Consider the following 26,038-nt stretch of genomic DNA (forward strand, 5'->3'; position numbering starts at 1 on the left):
CTGAGCGGTAAAGCGCTGGGCTTCTGAACCGGGGGCCCCGAGTTCGAATCCTGGTGAAAGGGGAACTAGTTCGGTCAGGTTCACATCTAACTTTGCATTCACTTGCACCTATCCTTTGATCTGCTGTACCGTTGGGGCACTACACAAGATCTGTCAACCTTTTTCTCCATTCTTATCTCTCTTTTGTCTTTGATATAATTTCATTCGGATGTTCTTTCGGAAAATATTGAAGCCTGCCTGGGTGGACCACTTCGGGGGCCGATTGTAATCTTGTTAGTTCTAGTATGTCATTTTCTATGATTTATTTTAATCCAATCCAATACCTCAAGAGAGCAGAACGTGTCTATGTATAGCTTCTAATCACAAACACCAGTTTACAATTTTATTTCAAAAACATAACACGATATTAAACCTTTTAAAATACGTTTCTTTTATTTTATTAAACAAAAAATGTTAATACATAAATGTTTAAATGCCAATGTTGCAGTTAACGAGTAATGTACAACAAATGTCAGCCAAGAGAAAAAGGTCTCTAGCATGCAGTAAATTATCTTTCATTGGGTTGGATAGAGTCGCCACAAGATAAGCACATGCTTATTTTTCTACTTAGCATAAGCACATGTTCGAATGAAGCTATAAAACTAAGTCCACTTTAGGAACAGATCAAGACTAAGTCAGAACTGACATTATATTTGTTACCAATATGTGACTGTTTTGTATAAAAAGGGATTTAAGAAATGGACAGTGATACACAGACATATAAAATTAACATAGTTCTTATTTAACACACTGATAGTTCATTCTTCATTGGTTAAATACATTATTGTCATGTGAATTTGTCATTGGCGACTTTTTGTTTCTCTAAAACATAATGCACTTTTGCTTAAGTAAAGATGAAGAAATAATAATAATAATAATATTATCCGTATATTGTCCGTATAAAAATTTGTCTTACAATTTGTGCATTACACCAAACAAAAAGCATTATAACTATAAGAAATCAAACCACTCACTCATAATTTACATGTGACAAGTTTATATCAAATTTTTGCTATTTAATTATTTGATTGTCAGGGTAACAAAAGAGTGTTTGTGTCTGTTTGTCTTTGCAATCGGTGTCTTATATCTATTTTGTGATGGTAAAATCACAAATAACATTAAAACATTTAGTTGCTGGTGTGAAACCATCACCTGGATGGATACTACAAAAACTTTAATAATTATTTAAAAAAAGAAAAAGTAAAAAAAAATGTTTATAGTTGTGTTATTTACACATCTTGTTACCAATCATCGTGGCACACAGCCCTACTTAGCTGTAAATGTCATTTTAACAAAATATAAATAAAATAAAAAGCCATTAAAAACAAAAAGCATGAGCGCAACTGTCAACAGTTGTATGCAACAAAAGATGATTAGTAGGTTTCACTTTCAATGTACAATGATGTTCGTGGACTTTGGAAAAATACAATTTATGATGACTTAAAGAAAGTGAAAAATATTTCACATGGCTGGACTCAGTCTCAAATTGAATACAATGAACATGCAGCCTCAAGAAAAGAAACTGACATTCACTAAATCAAAGTAAATAATTATCTAAATAATTAAAAATCAAATCATTTTTTTAATAATGTCTCAAGAAATATGTTTTAAAATCTTCAAGGAGGCACACAAGAGACTGCAAAGTTTCCTGGGAAGTATTCAAATCTCTGGGGTTTGTTTTCAAGTTTTAGCATTTCCCTTCAACTCCTTGGGTTAATTCTTGATTTAGTGCTGTTGCAGGCAAGATAGGTAAGTAAAGAAAAAGTTGAATGGAATCACTAGAGGAGTTGCCTGCCTTGTGTTGACAAATTAAGCCTAAAGTTAAATTTACTCAACTGCTATAGCTCAAGTTCATTGTTAGTGAATTCATAACTATTCACAGTATATAGAGCTCATATAGTGCGGTAGCTCAGGGTGTCATCCCTTCCCCATCAACTTTCTTCAAATATGTTCAAATAAACACTATTGCTATTTAGTTCTTTTGTTGAACAAATAAAGTGAACTGATTACCTACTACTATTGATTTTTACTCAAATGTAAAATAAGTGTCAATTCTATTATAAAATCCCACTGTTTATGACATTTGGAAATTAGAAACAGACAAAAAATCACCTGAACAGATTTCCTTTGTTATATTTTAAGACAGAAATGATATAACTTTGTGCTTTGTCATTTAAACATCTAGATCTAGAATAGAATTCGTATGACTTTACGTTTTAATTTCAAAATTCTGGCCTCTATTGAACCTAATGTAGATTGTTGTTAAGTGTAGGCCTATAATAAAGATATGTCATACTATGCTCTATGAAAGTTTTTTCGTTTTTTTTTTAAACATGAAACTTAAACGAAGTTAGTATTTAATTTTTTTTTTTAAATATGAATCATGATTTCATTAATAAATAAAAAATATATTTTATAATGATCCATTGATACTTTTTTTATTGTGACCTTAGATGCAAATGTTTTGTACAATGCGCGATTCTTTGAATAAATCTTGTTTTATTAATGAAGAAGTCTATGATCTTTTAAAGTGGTGTATTTAAAAAAAAAATCTACTTGAATAGATAATTTAAAAAAATTGATGGTTTCAATTTGGAAAAAAAGTACAAGAACTTTGAATGATCTAAAATATCATGATTCCGATTTTCATGTTCTCTTCTAGTTTCTGAGATCTAAACTGGACGGACGGACGGACGTATGGACGGACAGACAGATCAAACAAAACTAATAGCGTTTTTTCCCCTTTCGGGAGCTGCTAAAAATAGTAATATTCATTAACTAAACAGGCTCCGTTTATGATTATGAGAAGTAATTAATGACAATGACAGTATTTTGTGTGTGTAATCAAATTTATTTCGCATATTTTTAACAAATTATTTAACTTTCATAAAGGAAACAAATTTGGTGAACTTTAAAAAGTAATTTAAAGCACAAGCTTGCACGTGCTATGAAGGAGAAAAACAACGACATTAAAATGAGTGTTTAGGGAGTCGAAACGTAAGCCCCCTTCGGTATGTAAGTCATGCCATCATGCGCTCCATAGACGAGTTACTTTAAGTAACAACATTAAGTCTTACATGGAATAGATTATTTTTTGTAGACCATATCTATAGTGCATTCTCGACATACGGATATTTGCAACTATACCTAATGTTTTAGATTTCCTAACATTAAACATACATTGACTTGGTTCTCACGTACACTACGTTATCTTAAGGGACACTCAAGTGTCGCCAGTTTAAAAATGGCTTCTTTTTTTACATCCAAAAAGTAATGGCCATTTGACTGTTGATCAAGATATTTATCTCAGATAATCTCATGGAGTCTTAAACTCTAAACCCAACCCACTTTTGTTCATGCCATCCTCGGATCCACAATGGGTATGTGTCGTAATGTCGCTGTCACGATAGCCCACTCGTTTTTTACCGTAGATCCAGACAAGAGCTCCGGAACTCCCAGGGCAGGTTGGGGCATTGTACTTGTACTCAGTCCAGACAGTACCTTTGTTGCTTTCATCGCTATTAATACTTTGAACCTGGATGCAGGAGCCGAAGCTGATAGTTTTAGGCCACCTATGCGGATGCCCCACAATGACAGTCAGGTTGTAGCTCGGGTTTGTTTCTAAAGGATGACTACAAAAGTATTCCTCAAACTCTTTTGCGGAATCTCTTAGCTTTTGGATCTTCTCAACTATTCTTATGTCATGGGTGATGCAGCTCAATATAGTCCTGTCCGCCTCAGCATTGTAGTTGACGATTCTGTAACCTGGAAGTGTCACTGTAGAATTTGTGATGTCCTCACTATCGAAGTGTAGCTTGACGTACGTTCGTCTTGCTTCGTAGTTGTCAAAGACGACGTGATGGGCAGTGGTGACGTACACCTCATAAAACTCTCTTCCAGCGTTCTTTGGATCTTTACATTCTGGGCATGGGCAGTGTCCACCTTTATGAGTATATTTAAGGGGGATATAAACACTCCCGCTTCCAATTCTTGCACCAAGCTGATCTTTAAAGTTGTCTGAAGCTGATCGATTCTTGCTAGTGGCAAAGACTTCAATCATACAAGTCAAGTTAATCAGGCATCGACACAGTTCATACATTTTTGGAGTCTGAAATAGAAAAATTAAATTAAGAAAATCTAAAGAAATTTAGAGTACCAAAGACTTTTGTTTTTGTATCCCCAGCTTAAGAACTTCTAACCATTTCATTCATTGTTCCCATTATATATTTTAACATTCTGATCAACTATCCTACTTTTTTTTTTAAATCATCTGATCAAAGATCCTAGTTTTTTTTTTTATTATTTATTTCTAATCATCTGATCAATAATCCTAGATTTTTTTTACCATCTGATAAACTATCATATTTTTAACATATTTTATCCATCTATCCAACTATTCTTATTTTTTTTAACCGTCTGATCAAATATGCTCCTTTTTTTTTTAATTTATTTTTAATCATCTGAACAACTATCCTAGTTTTTTTTTTTATTTTTAACCATGTGATGTTGATGAAATGTTATATGGTAGGAAGAGTTGTGCCCATTCAAAAGGGAAACTACTCTGATAGCCAAGATGGCTGATTAAACTTATATGTATTTACTTGAGAGTGTTCTTAGTTCAAGTTTTTATATTTTAGTATCCATCGTAACATGGTGGCAGCGGTGTACACATCTAATAAAGGTAAACGATAACCTAGAGAAACTTGGAGGAAAATATAAGAAAACAGCAGCTAAAACGGCAACTGCTAACAGATATTTCCCAGTACCGTAACCGCTATTGCAAACAGGCAATATGGCGGCCAATTGGAAAAGATTCAGAAGAGACTGGGATAACTATGGAAAGGCCACGAAACTCACAACAGAGACAGAAGAGATACGTGTAGCAACTCTAATGACCATATTTGGAAGTGAGGCAGCAGACGTGTTTGATTCATTTGGAAAAGGGCAGGAGAAAAAAATAAATGAAATTTTTAAGAGTGTTGAAGAGTTCTATGTTGGGAGAACCAATGAAACATAAGAGAGATATGTCTTCAGTACGAGAAGACAAGGGGAAGATGAGAACATTGACTCGTACATAACTGCCCTGAAGAAACTGGCAAGAGAGTCTGATTAGGGACCGAATTATCTTAGGGGTTAGAAGAGAAAACTGAAAGATGAAACTGTTGCAAGACGATGCACTAACCTTACAGAAATGCATACATGTGTGTAGGATATATGAAAGATCACAAAGGCAAATGAAGGATATTAGAGAAGGACGAAACGAACTTTTGGACAAACCAACGATTGAAAGAATCTCAACATCTAAGTCAGGCTCAAAATACCGAAAGGAATATCAACAGAGTGACAAAGGGCCAAGACAAAGGAAAACATGTACATTTTGCAAAGGCGACCATAAATACATAAAGGAAAAATGTCCGGTCTGTGGAAAATCATGTCACATTTGTAGAGGCAGGAATCATTTCGCCTCAGTCTGCAAAAAGAAAATATACAGCATTACTCAAGCAAATGATCTAACATGCCTGCTAGGATTATCAACACTGAGGAAGATAGAACTCATTCACATAAATGAAGACCGATTTATTGCCAAAGTCGAAGCCACAGGGAACAAACATCAAAACATTGACCCACTCGGTGACTTGGGCGTGGCCAAATTGAAAATAGAGAAAACAGTGAGGCCCAAAGTCCTACCTTGTAGAAGAAATCCGATAGCATTAAAAGAGAAAGTCAGGGTCGAACTAAACTCATTAGTTGAACGAGGAATTCTGGAAAGAATAACTGAGCCCATATAGTGAGTTAGCCAAATGGTATTGGTAGAGAAATCAGATGGCAGGATCAGAATCTGCATTGATCCTCAACCCTTGAACAAGGCACTACTGAGGTAGCATTACAACCTAACAACACTAGAAGACATTTTCGCTAAATGGGTAACGCCAAGATATTTAGCAAAGTCGACATTCAGGAAACTTTTGGGCATATCAAAGTAGACCTGGACTCATCAGGTCTCACTGCAATGGCGATCCCATTCGGTAGATACAAATGGAATAGACTTCCTTTTGGTTTCAAAGTAAGCTCGGAAGTTTTTCAAAGACATTTGAATGATGCGTTGGAGGGACCAAAATGATGTTTTAACGTGGTGGATGATATAATGGTAATTGGCAAGGGGAACACAGCAGAAGAGGCTCGCAAAAATCACGAGGAAAACCTATCAAAATTACTCAATAGGCTAAAGGAAAAGAACATCAGACTAAATGAAAAGAAATCAGCATTCCGAAAATCAGAAATTGTGTTTTGGGACACATTATTTCCCAGTCAGGAATAAAACCAGACCCAAACAAGGTGAGAGCCATAACAAATCTAAAAACCCCTGAAGACATTACATCGGTTCGTAGATTTTGTGGAATGATACATTACGTACAACCAATAAAAGAACTGACTAAGAAACACAAGCTAATCGTGTGGTCGAATGACTTTTAGAAAGCATTTAATAGTATCAAACAGAAGATATCCAATCATGAAACCCTAAGTTATTTCGACCCGGAGAAGAAAGTAACTATTCAGGCGGACAGCAGTCAAAATGGCCTAGGAGCTGTACTACTACAAGATGACAAACCCATAGCATACACATCAAGATCACTCACAGAGCCTCAGAAAAAGTGGGCTCAAATCGAAAAGGAACTCTTGGCTGTAGTAGTAGCTCTAGAAAAATTTAACCAGTACACGTACGGCAGAACAATAATAATACAGAATGATCATAAGCCATTGGAAAATATACTCAATAAATCCCTCAGTTGTGCATCTAAAAGTTTCAAAGCTTAATGATGTGTTTGTACCGTTACGATGTTCAGTACCAGTATACCAAAGGAAACAGATTACAAATTGCTGACACGCTAAGCAGAGACCATTTGCCAAAGCAGGAAGATTTTCCTGACACCTCTATCAACACTGTAGGACTGGCCCTCCCAGATATAATGTTAAATAAAGTTAAAGGTGAAGTCAAAATAGTCAATGAGATGCAGATGTTGAAACAGTACATACTGAATGGTTGGCCAGACAAGCATCATATTGTATTAGAACACAATATTGGTCACTTGCAGATGTACTGACCTATGAGGATGGCCTTCTAATGAAAGGAGAGAGAATAATTATTCCAAGAGCATTAAGAAAAGAAGTTGAGACCAAACTACATGCAGCACATTTAGGGTATGAGGCACATTTAGGGTATGAGGCACATTTAGGGTATGAGGCACATTTAGGGTATGATGCACATTTAGGGTATGAGGCACATTTAGGGTATGAGGCACATTTAGGGTATGAGGCACATTTAGGGTATGAGGCACATTTAGGGTATGAGGCACATTTAGGGTATGAGGCACATTTAGGGTATGAGGCACATTTAGGGTATGAGGCACATTTAGGGTATGAGGCACATTTAGGGTATGAGGCACATTTAGGGTATGAGGCACATTTAGGGTATGAGGCACATTTAGGGTATGAGGCACATTTAGGGTATGAGGCACATTTAGGGTATGATGCACATTTAGGGTATGAGGCACATTTAGGGTATGAGGCACATTTAGGGTATGAGGCACATTTAGGGTATGAGGCACATAAAGGGTATGAGGCACATATAGGGTATGATGCCATGATGAGAAGAGCAAGGGACGCAGTTTTCTGGCCGGGAATAGCGGCAAGAATAAAAGAAATAGCTAATGCATGCCAACCTTGTCAGCAAAGTAAACCTGCAAACCAGAAAGAAAGCTTAATACAGCATAATGAGGATTCAAATCCCTAGGATAGGTTGGAATAGATGTGTTACAAATATTTGTCTAATAATACCTTGCCATAGTTGACTACTATTCAAATTTTATTGAAGTAGAACATTTGCACACGACAACATGTCAAGTTGTTATAAGAAAACTAAAACATTTGTTTGCCAGATATAGAGTCCCCAAAGTGTGCATCAGTGATTTTGGACCTCAGTTTTCATCTGCTGAATTCACCTCATTTATGAAAGCATGGGGTGTCCACCATTTCAAATCCTCACCAAGACATCATCAGTCAAACGGCAAGGCAGAGGCAGCAGTGAAAATATTAAAAAATCTGATTTAAAAAATCCAAAGATCCAAATCAGATGCCTATGAAGCCCTATTAGAGTATAGAAATACACCCAAGAAAGATACCAACTTAAATCCGGCTCAGATGCTCCTTGGAAGGGCAACAAGAACGCTATTGCCAAGAAGAGAGCATCCTGTGAGAATGTCACAACAAGAAGCCACGGCCAAACGGGAGAAGCGACAGCAAAGGTTTCAAGTATGAAAGAAACAGAAGACACCTAAGACCTGACACTACTAACAACATAGACTTTTCTCCAGGTAGAGAAAGTAATTGTACTGACATTTCACCAGACGCAGAGAATAAATGTATGAACAGTCCACCCAACGCCCCAAACACTCACCAGTACTCTCTGCGACCTAGGGCCACTCTACAGAAACCGTCGAGATATGGAGACTATATTTAGGAACTGTATATATTTACGGTTGTAAATAGTTTTGTCAATTTGATTGTATTATTTTTTTTTTCAACTTTCTTTTTTTTTTTTTTGGAAGAAGAGGGAATATTATATGTTAGGAAGAGTTGTGCCGATGCACAGGGGAAGCTACTCTAGTAGCCAAGATGGCTGATTAAACTTTGTGTTTTTTTCTTATTTCAAGTGTTTTCAGGACTATATGTCCATCGTAACAATATCCTACTTATTTATTTTTAACAATCTGATACTGTATCCTAGTTTATATTTAGTGTGTAAAAAATACGTTCTAAGAATCTTGGTATATGTGTATTTAATTTGTTCTTTAGCTGAGAAAGATAATATATCTAGATAGAGACTTTTAACTAAAGGATGATGTTTTATTTTTATATTTTATAAGCTGAACTAGAGTGTAGTTTAGTAAATCTTGTGTCATGTAGAGACATTGGACAACAGATTAGCATTGTTGTTTTTCACAATTGTGATACAATTGTGGATTTCTTCGCTGTCGGATATATTGCAGGTAGTAGTGAAATGTTGAGGTTTGATATTTGAAATAGTATCTTTTACTGTAGGCTACTTTGATTTGAAATGTTGGGTTTGTATATATAATAATTGGTGATTTTATATAATTAAATCAGCCTGAAAAATGAGACGTGATTGTACATTTAAGCTAATGTCATTCTGCCCTGATAAACAGACGTCTTTGATTTACACTGTTGATATTTCACAATTGCCACGGATTTTTTGGGTCAATTAGTGCGTATTTTTAATTTAGATATCAATATAAACTTGACTTACTCTAAAAGACTCAGGCAATGACTCTATACTGAAGTTCTCAGCAAAAATAAATCCTTCATGTCCTGGGTTTTTCGTACAAGAACTAGCTGAGTTTTCCTGCGCCTCCTTATTTCGGTAGGTTACTTCATAGTTCAAACGGCCTTTTGAAAAAAAATTAAAAGATATTGAAGCTGTCTTTCTTAAGTAGATATTGTTCAACAGTTGACATAAAAAGATATTATTTTAGATGACATTAAACAAATTGAGAATTCACCATTAAAAAAAAAAAAAAAAAAAACAACGTTAAATTTAAAACATAGATCTATGTCTACTTGTTAGAAATTGTTCTGAAAGCTAATTCGTCAATAGAAAGCTTTTCGTTGTTATATCCAATGTTAAGAAAACAAAGTATAAATAAACAAATTATTATATACCAGATAACATTTGCGTAACCAATAGGGGTTCTTGGGGTTCAACCCCCAACCCCACCCCGAAAATGAAATTCTGGAGTTTAAATCTTGGTGAAGAATAGGATTTTTAATTTCGGGATCTTTAATTACCTCTGAGTCCAACCAACTCTTATGGTACCTGACATTAGTTGGGGAAAAATAAAGGCTGTTGGTCGTTGTGCAGGTCACAAGACACCCTCGTTAACCGTAGGCCACAGAAACAGATGAGATTTACATCATCTTCCCTAGAGACCACTCGTATAATTACTAAGCTCTCTCACTTGTAGCACAAAGTATTTTTTTTCTTTTTTAGTTGGCAACAGTGACGCATCTGAATTTGCATAGTTTAGCAGCCAACAAAAGGGAAATATCCACTATTTTGTTTTGTTTGGCCTGTCTGTACGTCCGTCCTTACGTCCTTAATTAGTTAGATTAGAAACCATACAATATATATTTTTTAATATTTATGGAAAAGGTTTTGCTATTTTCTCTGATAAAAAAAAATCCTTTAAGAAAATTGCAATAGTATAAAAGAATATTGCAATATAATAATATGTTTTCTGTTAAGCAATTTACTTACAATTTTATGAAAGAATTTAATTTTGTTTTAAAAGATAAAAACTACATTTAGTATGTTCCTAAATAAAATATAATTTAAAACCAAATTTAATAAGCAGTGTCTCATATTATAAATGCAAGTTAAAGGATTACACACAAATACTCAGGGCCGGATTCAGGGGCAGGATTTTTCGAAAGCTTTAATAAAGTTCCATTTTATGTGCCACATGCTTATTTAGGAGGCGACGTATCTGAGCGGTAAAGGGCTTGTCTTCCGATCTCGGGTAACGGGTTCGAATCCTGGTGAAGACTGGGTTTTTTAATTTCTGAATCTTTGGGCGCCTCTGAGTCCGCCCAACTCTAATGGGTAACTGACATTAGTTAGTAAAAGTAAAGGCCGTTGGTAGCTGTGCTGACACCCTCGTTAACCGTACGCCACCGAAACAAATGATCTTTACATCATCTGCCCTTTAGTCTGAATGGGGAACTTTACAAACATACAAATGTATGTAAAAGTATTTTAATTTTAAAAAGTGTATACTTTTTAATTTGTGTAGGCCACTGGAAGGTAAGCAGAACATTGTCAGACTTACGGACGTAAATCCAGAGCTATTTTGACATATTACGAGCATGCTACAAGCGGGCACTTCTTAATAACGATAGTGTCGACAGACGTAACTTGCTCAGATTTAAAGTGTCGGTGGGGAAAATGGGAAAACAAAAATTGTAAAATCGGCTACTTGAAGTGTGTAGAAAGTAACAATTTTGATAGGGCATTCTTCCATCAACTCTAGTGCAATGGACTAAGACTAATCGTTCTAGTAGACCTCAGCACTGAGCTGCGACGTCATAACGCACTATCGGATCCAGAATTTTCGAAAGGAAGTGTGAGCGATTTTGTTTACAAATCGCTACCCTAACCCCATGTCAACTCTAACAATAGGTATATTTGAGAGCTATGGGGTATGGTCGAGTACTGTAAGCGTCCTAAGCCGGGTCTTGCTCTCTTCATTCAACACATATGAATATGAATGATGTAATAATACTAACATTATCTTCAGTATCCTGTGGCATCATGTCATCACTCAGACTATCAATACAATAGTATAGGCAAGAAGTTCAAAACTTAAACATTTCTTCGTTTTGTATTGGTGACGATTGGGTTGTGGTTGTTGATAGTTTTCAGTTTATTTTTTTTTACCGTTACCTATCCCTTAGACTGTTGGACCGTTGGGGCAAGATTTGTCGACCGGCTTTCTCCATTCCTTTCTGTCTTTTGCCTTGGCTAGAACCTCTTTCAAAGGCAGGTCCGTCCATTCTTTTAAGGGCATAAGGGGTACTTGAAAAGGGTAATACCTTTGATGGTCCGACTCGCTGCACCTTTAGGTGGACGGCCTCAACGGTCTCCCTTCCAACTTCTAAATCTCTCACATGTGGCTCCAAGCGCAATTCCCTGGAAAACTGCTTCAGCTGGCGAACTAAACCATGTGAGGGGGAGGTGATAACATGGCAGCACTGGGCGGAATGTCTTCTAGAATAAGGTCACCGGCCAGGGAAGAAGGCCTTCTAGACTAAGGTCACCGGCCAGGGCGGAAGGCCTTCTAGACTAAGGTCACCGGCCAGGGCGGAAGGCCTTCTAGACTAAGGTCACCAGCTAGGTCGGATGGCCTTCTAGACTTAGGTCACCGGCCAGGGCGGAAGGCCTTCTAGACTAAGGTCACCGGCCAGGGCGGAAGGCCTTCTAGACTAAGGTCACCGGCCAGGGAGGAAGGCCTTCTAGACTAAGGTCACCAGCCAGGGCGGAAAAGTCCCAGGATGGACTACAACGGCCACATGTTCAAGACCAAGGTGTTGTGAAAGGATCTTGGTGTGTGTGTGTGTGTGTATATGTCGTGGAGCATGAGTGTCACCCTTAAGTTACGCCCCTGTTCTGTACCTGTCCAGCGGTTGAATGGGTCAGCCTAGCGGGGTAGCGAGAGGTCAGGAATGCAGAAGTCAGTAGAGCGGCTAGGCCTGTTAGTGTAGGTTGTGAGGTAGAAACTAGAGAGGAAATAAAGTGCTGTATTAATAGAAAAGAAAGCTAGTCGAGTTTGTTATCTCGATGTTTTGTGGTTCATTAAAATTAGGTAGTCGTCACACAAGGTGAACCACCTAATTGGAGATACTCGCCTGTGATCAAGCATGGACAGGGAATGGCGCCGTCATGCAAGTATCTGGCCCTCGTTACACCAAATAAGATCATATCCGTTTCAGTTCATAGCTCTTAATATTCTTGTTAAAAATATTGATACCTTTCTGAGTGGACCACCCAAGGGGCCTTATCTGGGTTTTTGTTTCAACACAAACTCGCTTTGTAACATTGTTTTCTATTTATTTTAAAATCTCTCTCTTAATATTTCTCCTTCAGTTCTCTTTGTTTTTATATTTTGTATTTATGTTATCGAAATCACTTATCTTCATATTATTTGTCTTTCTTCCCTCGCATACACGCTGCTATTTTTAAAGAATCCCTATGTGAACGTACAGTTCAAAATGTAATCGAATTCCCCTCTAAACTTTTTGTGTTAAAAACCCTATTTAATTTAGATTCCCAAACACAAACTCGCACACTTTTATTAAAAACTTAGATCTATGTCTTCTTAAAAAAAACATTCAAATAAAGTTTCTTTTTTTTCAAAAGTTAAATTAGCTTAAATAATACCAAGTCTAACACTCCTTAAACGATCCTTAATACAAAGCGTACATTAACTCACTCTGTCTGTCTGGTAAAAAAATTGTACACAATATTTCTCCAACACCCAAACTCGGATCAAGCTGAAATTTTGCAAACTTATTTCTTTTAACTGACAACACAATGATTAAAAACAAACAAACAAACAAAAAACAATTAGCATTGGTAATTAATTATTTAGTTTGGTATCTCGAACAAGAGAAAGAAATCGCACTTGACTAAGGTGGTGGTATAAGTTGAGTTAGTCCCCCTTATAAGTAGCCGCGTTAAAGTAAAGTTTAAAACAAACATTAGATATCTTTACAATCTTCTATTTTCCTTCACACCTCGCTAGTGTTTAGAATGTAGGTTTGAGGAGGCTTGATTCCTAAGTTCGAATTAAGGTCGTTCTCTTTTACTTAAAATGCATTTAAAAAACGATTAACAATACAATTCTTTTCTTTCTCCCCCCCCCCCCGCAACTTTTTTTGTTCCAAAGTAGTGATAGGATCATAGAGTATTTAAAAAAAAGCTAAACAAAAACAATGGGTAAAAATATAATCGCGGACATTTATGTTTTGTCTAGATCTATTAGACATTAAAAATTACATGAGTGATCCGAAATTATTGGTTCAACTACATTTCATATAAGCTTTTTTAATTTTTTTTTTCTTCAAGTAAATGTATAATTGTTAAGTGAACAATTAGTGGTGTTGAAATCAGGGCCGGGTAGGATGCTGGGGTCCCTACACTTTCGAAATCTTTAATAAAAATCCTAATAACTAAAAGTATGATAAAATATAAACGAAAGAGGGTACTTGTAGATTAAATTTAATTTTCCTTCCTATGGATTTTTCTTTTGGGAATGTCCCTGGGCTGTAGCCCGGAACTGTCGCTCCACCTGCCCTCCCTTAAATCTGGCCCTGGTTTAAATTTTGGGTGAGAAGAAAACCTTAGAAATGAGGCTCTCCATTTAGATGTCTACTTATGATAACAACATTGTACACTAGAGACATACCTTTTGTTCCTCTCATCTTGGTTCCTTTATCTGTTGGCATCATGCTTTCTTTATCTGTATACAGCCTGCAATATATATATATATCATATATACATATAAGAAATAAAAGTTAATACTATCTTTTAAATCTGTTTAAAAATCTTACTTAAATGCTGTTTGCTAGAGCAACTAACTCATGCACTGTTCTTTGCATTATTAATTGTAAAAATTTGCAAATAATATTAAAGCTTAAGATTTAGACTATAATCCCGATTATATTTTAAGAATCACAAAGTCAGTTTGTGACTAACTTATGACATTCTATCTAGATTGGTGATTACATCAGATATGGCCTGAGCACGTCCCCTGCAAAATTAAATGGCGTATTGGTGCTTTAAAAACCAGATCATGGATCAGAAACGAAATATGACAATGTGAATTAAAATATAACTTTGTCAGAAAATAAAAAAAACAATTCTGGAAAATCTTGTTTGTTTCGGAGACCTTTAGCTCCTCTATGCGAGTGGCATCCGGAACATAATGCTACACCTCTGATCTACTTACATGTAATAAAATCCTTAAGTAATGAAACAAGTCAATTCATTACTCAATTTTTTTTTTGTTGTAAAACGAAGCCTAATTCTGCATGTGTTTTCTTTTCACAGCTTTAAAATTGCAGTTGATACGGATTTACCCGATCTGACATTTATTGACCCAGTCAATCGTCTTGAAAAACAAAACAAAACAAGACGTTAGGATGACTCATGACAACTGACTCAGAGACAAGAATACAATTTCATTGACTTAAGTGAGTTGTCTTCCAGCGTTTAACTTAATTATCAGAAACGGAATGAGAGACCAATTAAGTGTCACATAATTAATTATCTTATCTTATCCTGAGCATTTCTATTTGTAAATATAGCCATGTAAGTTAGAGTCTCAAACTCAGTTTAATCATTAATTTTAAGGCTGATTCAGGCAACTCTTTCCATTCCCCGATAGCACTCGTATAGAAGGAGCACTGTTACGTCAATATGTACTTTTTCGTAAAATGAATAGAAACCGTGCATTAATCTGTATTTGTTTTGAAGTATTTTATTAGTTATGACTTTAAAAAAAAAATAAACTTTTCATTTTCAAAAACTTTTTTTGTTTTTGTTTTTTTAAAACATTCACGTATTCTATATTTTCCGGAACCAAACAGACACAAACACTCTTTTGTTCCCCTGGCAATCAAATTATTAAATAAGGAAAATCTGATATAAACTTTGTCAAATTTCCATACGGACAATAAATATTAATATTATTATTATTCATTGCGAACAAAGACGCTAACGAACTATTTGTATTTCTTCATTTTAGTGTTCATTGATCTTTTAGTGTTATGCGAGGAGTGACAGAAAGTTAATGAGACTTTTTTTTTTTACAAAGTTTTATTTTGTCGAAACATCAATGTTATCTTGCTCTGACCGCATTTCCCCGTGGTGGAGGCTATTCAGGCCTGAGCAAACTATTATAGCACAGAGCAGGACAGACCACTGTCCTGTTGGCTCATATTTCTCACAGCTATGGACAAACTTTGGGACCCCACTGCGAGGAAGAAGAGGAAACCGTGTCTCAAATTATTTTTGACTGCTCCGTCTCGATAGGTCTGGGAAACCAAAAATTCTCGACCTGTATGGTGACATGTATTCACTTTGCAAGACAACAGGGTTTCTTTCTAGGGCTTTTGCAAGAGAGGATTTTACCCTCTTAAGTCCTAACTCAAATGGAGTTTGATGATGATTATGATCTCTCCTTTCAAAAATAGTTTGAAAACTATAGCTATGTGAAGAGGTCTACGGCGTCTCCATTCACGATGATTTTTGATGTTAAGTATATTTTATTGGGTGACTTCTGGAACATGACCTTCGTTTTTCTGAGGTTTATAGTAAAACTAAAAAGAGGCGGCAGCGTAGGAACATTCGTTGACCGCGAGATGTAGATTATGTTCAGTGTGAGCAAGTAGGGCGTAGAGAAGCTGTGTTATGACCATTTCCTTTGTTTTGGTATGGGACAGTAGACTTCGAAACACATTGTAATACTTCACCTTTAAAACAAAATATTACCCTTCATAATAAGACTATGTTAATTATTATAAGCTATCAACACTTGGAATAGTTAGTCATTTACTTTAAAAAGAATACTTATCAGATTTTTAAATGAAATCTATTTGTTTAATAATTCACAATAAATTTTACCAAGCAATCAAACTAAATACTTAATTAAAACGTGTACCGACTGTATTGGGAAGCGCGTACCTGCAGGTGAGGGGATAGCAGTTACCAGTTAGCACATCGAACACTAGAATATTCTTCACTTCTGACTTAATGTATATTTGTTTCTTACTTCTAATGTTTCAATATTACGCACTTTGAAAGGAAATAATACTACGTAATATTTATTTATCATTCTTGGTATAAGAATGAAAGTTACACTATAAAAAGGGTATTCACTGGTAGTATTAGTATAGTATTACAATTCATTTAATAAATACTCATCTTTTTTACCTACTTTAATAATGTGCATACGTTTACAAACAATATGTAGATTGATTTATTATGGAGCTATGGAAAGACAAAAAAATGTCGATGAATGATTTTATTATTGTACTTAAAGTGTTTTATATTTTATTTTACATTTTCCTTGCAGATAGCCATGTCCCCATGTAGGTAGCTCGTACTTTGTTGGCTATGTAAGCCTATGTAAGCTTAGTGAAGTAAGCAGTATCACGTTTTCTCTCCCTTTCTTGCTGTAGTTTGACTGACGTAAGCGGTGTCATGTTTGTTTCTTTCCCATTGACGTAATATGGAATTTTTAATTCATAAAACATTGTAGCGAAATTGATTTTTCGATAATAAAACATTTTCAAACCGATATAACGGTCGACCTCGAATCTTGCAATGAGTAGAGAGTTTTCGTTTCTCTTATTTATATATACCTTAAAGAACTTGCCGTTTTAAAACTAAAATTAGAAACATAAATAAATAGATATAGATTTATATAGAGAAATAGATACGCATTACATACAAGAATTGCTGGCTTTAAGATTATAGGATAGACAACATGGATAAATCATACACATAAAACAAGGTTACAAAGACAGTTTGTGTGAAACAAAAAACTCAAAATCGGCCCCCGAAGTGGTTCACCTAGAGTCTTCACCAGGATTCCAACACGGGACTTCCAGTTCCAAGTGCTTTACCCCTCAGCCACAGCATTTCCATATATTCATTTAGCGTACAATTATATATTTTAAATAATAATTATTAACCTTATCCATACATTCAAAATTAATAGCATGGTACATTGTAATAAAGAGAAACTAAAAAAGATTTATTCTTCTAACAAAATTACCTAAATTGGCAACACGAAAAAAAAAATCTTAACCTACTTTACTAGTTTAACTGTGAATAGACCTTGTTTTTAATAACTTAACTAAATAAAACTTAGCTCCAGTGATACGAAGGGAGAGTAACCCTTAAGGGAATACGGGCACGACATGGCCTTAAAGTGTGCCGATGTGCCAAAAAACCAAAACCAAACCAAACCAAACACTTGTGTAGAAATGACAACAAGACTTTCCCTTTGCAAATAAAAATTTATATCTCAATTGTCATTTGTCATACAAACTAGATAGATCTAGCTAGATCTAGACCTTGTTTTAGATCTAAGTCTAGATTCAAGATCTAAGTCTAGGTCTAGAACTAGATCTAAGCCTAGATCTAGAAATAGATCAAATTATCTAAGTCTAGATTCTAGATCAAGAGTTAGATCTAAGTCTATATCTAGATCTAAGTCTATATCTAAGTCTTGATCTAGATCTAGAACTATATAGAATCTTGATATAGAGTCTACTATATCTAGACTAGAACTCGTTTTATAAATATATTTAGACTGTCAAGTGTAGTCTACTGTATGTACAGTATGTCTAAATTGCGCACTATAAAAGTAGTTTTTTTATTTTTGAAACCAAAATGAACTTCGTATCAATTTTTTAAAACAACTTTTGAATCAGTATTCTGTTGAATGAGTTAGTTAATAAATGGAAAATATATTTTATAATGATTAATTCACACTTTTACCATTGTGACCTTAGATGCATATGTTTTGTACCAATGCGCGAAACAATGAATGAAACGTGATTTATTAATGCTGAAGTCTATGGCCTTTTTAAAAAAAGTTACCTCCCCTGAAGTTTTTCATTCAAAAGTGGTGTAATTTTTTAAATATCTGCTTATATATATAATTTTTAAAATTAGATGGTTCCCTTTCGGAGAAGAAAAAAGCAGCCGTTGCATCAGAATTCTAAATGATCTAAACTATCATAATATCCGATTTTCATTTTCTCTTCTAGTTTCTGAGATCTAAACGGGACGGACAGACGGACACAAAACTAATAGCGTATTTCCCCTTTTGGGGGCCGCTAAAAATTATCATAGACAACTCATTCTTAAAAGGGGTCAAAATAGTCCAACCAAAAATGATAGTTCCAGGTTCCAGGGCAAAGATTAATATGTCGAAAAGCCAAGACAGGCAAGAAGATCGATGACGTCAGAAAAATGCCCCGAAGCGGTAGATATAAAAATAACTATATCACATCCTCTAATAGAAACTAAGACAAACACCTCGAACATTAAAATTACCTTTATTGGCTATAGGCGAAGTCGAGGGCCGAGCTAACTGGGGATACTTCCACATATTAGTTATAGGTATCACAATTCACATTAGTTGTTCAAGTGTCCGCCATAAAATCGGCTACTTGAGGTGTGTAGATAGTAACAATTTTGATAGGGCATTCTTCCATCAACTCTAGTGCAATGGACTAAGACTAATCGTTCTAATAGGCCTCAGCACTGAGCTGCGTCGTCATAACGCACTATCGGATCCAGAATTTTCGAAAGGAAATGGGAGCGATTTTGTTTACAAATCGCTACCCTAACCCCATGTAAACTCTAACAATAGGTATATTTGAGAGCTATGGGGTATGGTCGAGTACTGTAAGCGTCCTAAGTCGGGTCTTGCTCTCTTACATGTTGAAACTCATTTTCTAAATGTTCATTATTCAGCCTAGTAAAAATGCAGGCCAAATTAAGTGAAGTAAAATAAGGGGAAATAAATGCTGATGTTAAAGTGTGAGTAACGATGGAGGCACGTGTAGTGTAAATGTGTTTTTATTTGGCATTTTCATAGTAAGTTTATCTTCATTTTAGGCGAAACATTTAGTTTTAGACCAATTTTGGTCAGAAGAAGACGTCAATAAGAATTCCCAGAAGATTGCTGCAATGCTTTGGGGAAATTCGACAATTTTAACGAGCGCAAAACGCATAGAATTTGCTTGGTAGATATTTATTCAAATGTCTAAATTTTAAGAACCTTTTAAAAAAAGCTTTTACTTGATAAATATTTAAATATGAATTGCTAGGCCCTGGCTTTATTGCAAATAACACCGATTTTTTTCCCTGAGAAAAATGCGCCCCACAGGTTGAGAAAAACTGATTAAGATTAAGTGGAGTTTAAGTGTCGCCGACATTTTTATAAGTTTCTTATGAATCATAAGATTCCCCAAACAAAGTCTTTCTTTAAATTATTCAAACAACATCATGCTAGAATAAAGACATTTTAGGACCTTGAGAATAACATACATAAATGTCGCTATTTCATCATTCTGTTATGTACGTAATATTTTCTGTCAAAAAAAACGGAAGGGTTTACAATGTCAAAGATTAATAATATACGTGTCGTTTCTTCATTTTATATTTATTCATTACTAATGATTGCATTTGACTTTAGCGGAGAGGTGATGCGAGACCAATAAAACTTAGTATAAAGGTAATATATTGACTTTGTTACATAAATTATGTAATTTCTCAAATAAAATACCCCCCTCCCTCGAAGGAAACGACATATTTCCAAAATTGTAATGACAACCCCACATTGTATAGAAATGAGTTAAAATATCAATAAGTAACATTTATATTTGACCAAATGATTCCTGCACATAACTCATCCCCCCCGAAGGGTTAGTGTTGGAGGGGGATGGTTGGCGGATGCAATCGCCTTCCGTCACACAACATTGGCTAATGTAGCATAGGGGAAGAGAGAGAAAAAAAAGTAGGTTAAATATCAATAAGTAGAACATATTCTACGTCTATTTGTCTTGCGTTGTTCACAAACTGTGATTGCTGCACAAATATCGTCCACTTTCCAATCCAACTAATTTGGGTTTGGGGAGGGGGGGAGATGTATTTGTATTCCCCGACCATCAGAAGGGGGCGACGTTCTATAAATTTAAATAATTAGTAAATATTCTTCTAAGAAAAATTAATAATTGTTTGATTTGTGTATAAAATACACCTCACCCCTTAAGGAAGGAGGGTTCTGTTGAGTGTGGGCGGGGGGGGGAGGCGATGGCCCCTACCGTCGCCCCTATGAATCCACCAGAGGCAACCTGTGGGCAGATTATACAAATAGCTCGTTGCCACGTCACAGGTCTGAACAAATTATTTGCGAATCTTGGACGCTATCCTTAGAACTAGATGTAATTGAGATGCTTAGAATAATCCTGGGTATCACCTACAATAACAGCCTCACAAACGAACAAATTAGAAAAATAATCAAAACGAACATCGGGCCTCACAATGACCTTGATAACCAATGTCGAAATAAGCAAATAAAAACGTTATGGCCATTACCCATGTCCTCATGTCTCGCAAAGATCTTTCCTTTAGGGAACAGTACCAGGAAAAAGAAGTATAGGCAAAGAAAGCGATGGGAAGACAACATTAAAAATGGACAGGTCTGTCATTGAAAGAGATTCTATCCAAGGCATACGACATAGAAGAATACAGAAAGACCGTCGAAAGATCATTTGTGGTGTCCCATCAGTTCATTAGATAGCAATAAAACGCTATAAAACGGTTCGCATTACAACGCCTCTCTCCACTCAAATGCCATCACAATTTTTCTAGTCATAATATTCTACAAGTCCCATTTGTTTCTCTTTTAATCGAACGGCCCGCAACCCTCTAACATAAACTTTGCACAAACACTCTTTTTTTTTGGCCCATCAGTTACCCTATACTCGTCTGCCTGCATTAAAACACCCGCAACCCATTGATACTGTTTCCTAGATTAAGGCATTTGCTCATTCCTGTAATATGACAATAAAGTTGTAGTTAGCATTTTTAAAGTTATCAGCAGGCCACCGTATGACCTTACTACTATTTTTATTCTGCTTGTATGCTGCAATCTTTGTAGGTGATCTTTTGTTTTCCTTTATTGCATCTTATCACGTTCTTTTGCTTGGCTTATTAGGGTAGTTAAACTCTATGACTTCGACCCTAAAAAAAACGAGCTCAACAGAGATGTAATTAAAACACAATAACTTGTAACACAGCAGATCAATAATACAAAATAATTAGCATACACATTTAAACAAAATGAACCACAAGACTTCAACTATCCACAAAGTAACAAGGTAAATAACTTAAGACACAAATTCCTGTCCTCTTTTACTCCAGCAATCTATCTGTCTTTCATAAAATGAAAATGAAAACTATAATCATTCTTTCAGAGTCTTCATACGTTTTTAGTATGTTTATTATGACTGTCTGGATGACTCCAATTAGTATCGGGCGTGAATTACTCCTTAATGTTTTGATTTGCGAGAATGACTAGTTTGTCGTGTGTAGATACAAGAAAGTAGAGCACTAACTTGTAAGAGGATGTCGTGTTATTGACTTAAGTACTATTTGGTGTAAGAGGATGTCATGTTATTGACTTAAGTACTGTTTGGTGTAAGAGGGTGTCATGTTATTGACTTAAGTATTGTTTGGTGTAAGAGGGTGTCATATTATTGACTTAAGTACTGTTTGGTGTAAGAGGGTGTCATGTTATTGACTTAAGTACTGTTTGGTGTAAGAGGATGTCGTGTTATTGACTTAAGTACTGTTTGGTGTAAGAGGATGTCATGTTATTGACTTAAGTGCTGTTTGGTGTAAGAGGATGTCATGTTATTGACTTAAGTACTGTTTGGTGTAAGAGGAGGCCATGTTAGTGACTTAAGTACTGTTTGTTGTAAGAGGATGTCGTGTTATTGACTTAAATACTGTTTGGTGTAAGAAGATGTCGTGTTATTGGCTTAAGTACTGTTTGGTGTAAGAAGATGTCGTGTTATTGGCTTAAGTACTGTTTGGTGTAAGAGGAGGTCATGTTATTGACTTAAGTACTGTTTGGTGTAAGAGGAGGCCATGTTAGTGACTTAAATACTGTTTGGTGTAAGAGGAGGCCATGTTAGTGACTTAAGTACTGTTTGGTGTAAGAGGAGGCCATGTTAGTGACTTAAGTACTGTTTGGTGTAAGAGGGGGTCATGTTAGTGACTGTTTCGTCTAATATCAGATGTTGTTGCTGTTGAAAAACTTGTTATCTATCCGCTTTTAGTGGGGAAGTTCATTGTATTTATTTTAAAGATATATGATTGTTGAAGCTGTAGAGGATATCGTATAATTGTTAGAATTAAACTATATCATTTGTTACACTATTATTGTTTTAGGGTCAGTGTTAGTGTGGCTTCAAACCCTGTATATTGACTACGACTGTATCCTGAAGAAGATAGAGAGTTGGTAATAGTCAAGACGTGAGGAACTACAGATTGTTGCCTGAGAAGAAGTTAATATGTTGAGACAAGTACAACCGTAACTTCTAACAGATCATTGAGCTACTACATTAGCAATAAGAGTATATAAGTATCATATTCTGTTCTCCATTCAAGTATACACATTTTATTAGTATTTTTTTTAGAACTGTTTGAATTAATTCATATTGCTATTTTATATAGTATGTTTACATTTCATAGATTTTAATTTCATGTAAATAAATTCGTGTTACGTTTATAGAAACATCCCTGGATGTCAGTTGTCATTACGATTAGTTTCTATGTTCTGACACATTCAAAAACATAACGTGTTTTATTGTTCACATTCATACATAGGAATAAAAAACACTCCACAAACTTCTTTCAGTCGAATGTTGATTTAGATAACAATTGTTTTCCCACTGGTTCTAAGCACAATACGAGGTGCGGTAGCTGAGTGGTAAAGCGCTTGGTTTCTGAACCCTGGTGAAAACTGGAATTTTTATTTCGGAATCATTTGGCACCTCTGAGTCCACCCAGCTCTAATGGGTACCTGACATTTGTTGGGGAAACGTAAAGGCGTTTGGTCGTTGTGCTGGCCACATGACACCCTCTTTAACCGTAGGCCACAGAATCAGATGACCTTTACATCATCTGCCACAAAGTCTGAAAGGGGAACTTTACTTTTTTTAAGCACAATACATCACATGAATTCTTTGGATTCTAAATTCTAGATTTAGATCTAGAGAATTGTTTAGGGCTTACATTGTCTAATGCTGAGTAGTATAGTAATCGTTTCAACGTACATAGGTGCGGATATATTCATTTAGTTGTATTAATTGTTATTCTTTATTTTAACAATGTCGAGATTTTGATCTAAGTCCTAAAACTAAAGGAAAAGAAGATGTGTGGAAATAAACATAGGAAAAAATTTAAATAATATAATAAATACCCTTCTAAAAAAAGACATCTAATAAACACTCATGGTCACTTTGATAAGTTTTTGAATTCGTTTTTCTTCGGCAACACAAATGTCACTTACTCTTTAGTTAGTTCTGGCAACAGTCTCTTCATCTCTGAGTGGAGCTGTGGGTACTGTTTCTCATACAGCCGACTGTCTATTTGAATCTCTATGTCACCTCTGGAACAGCCAAAATCAGATACATGAAAAATTTTAGATAGTAAGAAACTACTCGTTACCTTTAAAATAGCAATCACTCTAGATTCTAGTTACTTACTTATATATAAAATAGACATTGTCCACATCTTGACCTTGTCTGGCAATTTTTCACCGTAGCCTATCTTCAACATTTTCATACTGATGACCAGCTGATTTCTCTGACGTGGTGTCCAGGCTCTGTAACCAGGCAACAAAAGTGAAGACTCAAAATTAACTAAAGACTCATCTAAAAATTAATTTCATCTTAAAACGTTTATTATTATGGCTAGCTTTAAGTATGGGCTCGATGTCAGCTTTATTAGAAGGTATTAACACTAACTTTAAAACTAACTTGAGAAGGTAAACAAGCCGTGCCACTGATGCCTCAAAACCTTTCATCAGACACCTTTCTGCTGATGGAACACTTCATCCTTGTCTATGCAACCTTACTGAGAGAATAAAATTGTTACTTCAAATACCCATTTTTGTGGCGATTTTTCAGCCATTGCAATTTGATAAATTCAAATAATAGTAATTACTTTTCCTTGCCTATAAGAAATTCTTTGAAAAAACAAAGGGAAAAAAACTCTGCCAATAAAACTAGGTATATCAATAATGCACAAGTTTTTCGAAAGTTGAAAACCCCAGCTTTCACCAGGATTCGAACCCGGGACATCGGTTCAGAAGCCAAGACTATGGCGATGAATATATGTGCGAAGTTTTAACTTGATCAGAGAACGTGGGAGAAATAACGTGTAAACAACAGACAGACTAACAGACAGATAGACAGACAAACAGATAGACAAAGTGAGACATAGTGAGTTGATATAAGCTTTGTAAAAACAGACTAATGGCAGGGACCTAAACATGTTACAGCTCAACATCCAAGGTTTACCGAACTTAAAAATTATATACTTAGTCCTCTATAGTGTGTACATTTATTATTAAGAAGAATGGGAACTATGTGAATAAGATATAAAACTTAATTGGCTGAATATATATCATATGTCAACATTAGAGTACATCGACTTATGCTCGAACAAAAATGTTTAAAAATAAATAATTCTAATTTTACATTAAATGTGTAGATAGTTGGGGGGGGGGGGGAGGGGGGAAGAATTTGAAAATCTCCAGGGCTCCTACTTGAGGGGGGCCCCCTAACGAGTGTTTTTATACATTTAAAATTAAATATTACGCAAAATACAAGGACCCCCCAAAGAGGTCAAGCCTCCAGGGTATCCAAACGGTGGAAAATTCCTAGCTACGCCCCTGAAAAGTACATTTAAAAAAAAGCAGCTGATATGAAGTGTGATTTTATCAATTAGTTTGGATCAGTCATGCAATTAAATTTGTAATAGCTCTAAAGTAACAACAATAAGTATGTGTGATTAATAATATTTTAACCAATTGTTTTGTTTAGCACAATTTCATGCTTTTAGCTTTCTCAATACACTATAATCCTATCACTTATATGGATCGGTTGGGAAAATAAGAAAAAAAGGAGGGGGGATGTGTATCAGGGTGGATTTTAACGTAATTGGTTTTGAAAAGGATTTAAAAAAAAAAGGGGGGGGGGGAAGGACGACCGAAACTTAAATCGTGACTCACTCCTCCTTTGGCCGAAGTGCTAACCACTCTGCTGGAGAGGTACTTATGACTAGAGAAGATTGATTAGTTATAAATCGTTTATTACAATTTAGAGTGGCAACATATGCATGAATTACTAAATTTAAACTACCACTTCAGTCAAGAAGGGTACAATTTGGTTCAGATCTTCGAGATACCAAACAAAATAATTAATTACCAATAAGTTTTATTTTATTCTGGTTTGTCATGCAAAACGAATAACTGTGCACAATTTCAGCTTGATCCGAGAAAAAACGTGTACAAACTTTTACTATACAGACAAAGTAAGCTGATAAAGGCTTTGCAATTAGCAACACACTATTTTTTAATCCAATTATGGGAAAGTGTGCAGGAAATCACATGACTAAGCGGACATGCATATTTTATGAAATCTCAAGCAGAACAAGTCATTGTCTGTCCACAGTCTCTCTCTCTCTCTCTCTCTCTCTCTCTCTCTATATATATATATATATATATATATATATATATATATATCCATCGGGCAATGCTCTTCAAACTTT

General features: G+C 35.4%; 1 protein-coding gene and 1 long non-coding RNA gene across 9 annotated transcripts in view; one reads left to right on the forward strand and one right to left on the reverse strand.

Annotated features, from left to right (window-relative positions):
- LOC129922768 (uncharacterized) overlaps positions 1-23,725 on the forward strand; it is a 34,707-nt gene extending 10,982 nt beyond the window's left edge. The window contains exons 2-4 of one of the 3 annotated variants that reach the window (XR_008774627.1): positions 1,661-1,788; positions 14,723-14,865; positions 22,652-23,725. This is a non-coding gene — a long non-coding RNA (uncharacterized LOC129922768). The remainder of the gene's footprint in view (positions 1-1,660; positions 1,789-14,722; positions 14,866-22,651) is intronic. The other 2 variants (XR_008774626.1, XR_008774625.1) reach the window with 2 other exon arrangements.
- Positions 407-24,308, reverse strand: LOC106073631 (uncharacterized). 6 transcript variants are annotated; one of them, XM_056009838.1, is made up of 6 exons: positions 24,244-24,308; positions 23,971-24,089; positions 23,775-23,873; positions 14,079-14,143; positions 9,365-9,504; positions 407-4,147 (listed from the first exon to the last, which is right to left on the reverse strand). In XM_056009838.1, exons 3-6 carry the CDS (start codon positions 23,804-23,806, stop codon positions 3,356-3,358), a joined length of 1,029 nt encoding a protein of 342 aa, XP_055865813.1. In that variant the 5' UTR covers positions 23,807-23,873; positions 23,971-24,089; positions 24,244-24,308; the 3' UTR covers positions 407-3,355. The 6 variants fall into 6 exon arrangements, with proteins under 6 accessions (XP_055865813.1, XP_013089694.2, XP_055865819.1 ...); XM_013234240.2 differs by lacking the exons at positions 23,775-23,873; positions 23,971-24,089; positions 24,244-24,308 and adding an exon at positions 14,622-14,742; XM_056009844.1 differs by lacking the exons at positions 23,775-23,873; positions 23,971-24,089; positions 24,244-24,308 and adding an exon at positions 14,562-14,724.
- Between the last annotated feature and the right edge of the window lie 1,730 nt (positions 24,309-26,038).

Source organism: Biomphalaria glabrata, chromosome 14, assembly GCF_947242115.1.
Source record: "Biomphalaria glabrata chromosome 14, xgBioGlab47.1, whole genome shotgun sequence".
NCBI lineage: Eukaryota > Metazoa > Mollusca > Gastropoda > Planorbidae > Biomphalaria > Biomphalaria glabrata.